Genomic DNA, 1,510 nt, shown 5'->3' on the forward strand with positions numbered 1-1,510 from the left:
ATGAATAAACGACATTGATGATCTTTTAATTGAAAGTTTAGTCAACCGATTCACATTAAACGGAAAGATTTAGGTTTATAAGTAAATTTATTCAAATAAAGGAAATAAAAAATAAAATAAAATACAATAAAGAATATCAGGTGAGGGGCGGGCAGGGCTAATACCGTCATTTCGAATGCTAAAACTGCAGGAATTTAAGGGGAGCAAGTTGCTCCGCTTCCGCTCCATTCCTTCTTCCTCCTTTCTTCCCAAACAGACAGCGGGAAATCAAGGAAATAGAGGGATTGTAATCGAAGAGGGAAATAGAGAGACCGAGAGGAATGAAGAGGTGCGAGCTCTGCGATCGGTCAGCGAGGATGTACTGCGAATCGGATCAGGCGAGCTTGTGTTGGGAGTGCGATGCAAAGGTGCACGGCGCTAATTTTCTGGTTGAGCGCCATCCGAGGGTGCTTCTCTGCCGGAGATGTCAGGCGCAGACACCTTGGCGAGCTACTGGAGCTCGGCTTAGCCCCATCATCTCGGCATGTGAACGCTGCACAACCATTGACAAGGCCTCGCCAGCAGGTGAAGAACAAGACGACGACTCCCGTATTGTAGAGGAGGAGCAGGACGATTACCAGGTTGTTCCGTGGAGGCTTACTCCACCGCCGCCGGGGAGTTCATCAAGCGGCGAGGAGTCATCATCGCCATCTACGGGTAGGGCTAGCAGCAATTTCCTGAAGCGGGTCAGGGAAAGCGCGGTTATCGGTGAAGAGGTAGAGGAAATTAACTGTGATTGTGTGAAAATTTCTTCGATTGTTGTTCGCACCGCTTCTTATTCTCTATTACTGCTATTACGAGAAGAGTTTCTGAAGTGGAAATGTTTTGGGTGCAGAACGAAAGCACTTGCCCCTTTCATCGGAGAAGCCGACAAGATCTGTCCATTCAGGCTCCCTTTTCTTCCCAATCTGTCGCCGATGAAAAGGCTACCCACGCGTCGGCCTCCTGCTTCTGCCCCTCAAAGGATCGTCGGAGAGCCATTCTCCAATCGGATGCGCAGTTGTCTGCAGACTCAACTAGCAACGAAAGCCGTGTCTCCACCCGACGAGCTTCTGCTGCCGCTGATCCTGTCTCTTCCCCTTCCGGCAGCCCTCCGATCTAGGTCAGTAGTAAATCTCATCATTCCATATTTTAGGAATAAAAGTGTACTGATTCAAGAGAACTCGTCTTATGGGCGGCTTATTTGGCATACTTTTTTTGCATACCAAACTGCCTATACCATTTTTTTATTTTAAATTTTATGCTTCTTTGTTCGAAGATTTTCTTGATATTTTGAAACAAAGAATAATAATTTTAGGATTGTTGAGGCGTGATCATACATAGATTTCTCGATTCTTAGTTTCTGATTCATACAAATAGGATATGTATTAATAATGCTTGTAAAATTAGCATTGTTTACTGTGGAATTTAATAAGCATGATAACGTACAGGAGTTATAGAAATATTTTCCGACAATATTCCCTATTATTTA

At 44.6% G+C, this 1,510-nt stretch overlaps 1 protein-coding gene across 1 annotated transcript; it reads left to right on the plus strand.

The window, feature by feature from the left end:
• Nucleotides 1-221: 221 nt before the first annotated feature.
• LOC110022790 lies at nucleotides 222-1,141 on the plus strand (the record flags this gene model as incomplete). Its single annotated transcript, XM_020721897.1, is given in 2 exon segments — nucleotides 222-755; nucleotides 875-1,141. Coding segments are annotated over 2 exon segments (702 nt in total). The 5' UTR covers nucleotides 222-320.
• Between the last annotated feature and the right edge of the window lie 369 nt (nucleotides 1,142-1,510).

This window comes from Phalaenopsis equestris, unplaced genomic scaffold (assembly GCF_001263595.1).
Source record: "Phalaenopsis equestris unplaced genomic scaffold, ASM126359v1 Scaffold000202, whole genome shotgun sequence".
In the NCBI taxonomy this organism is placed as follows: Eukaryota; Viridiplantae; Streptophyta; class Magnoliopsida; order Asparagales; family Orchidaceae; genus Phalaenopsis; species Phalaenopsis equestris.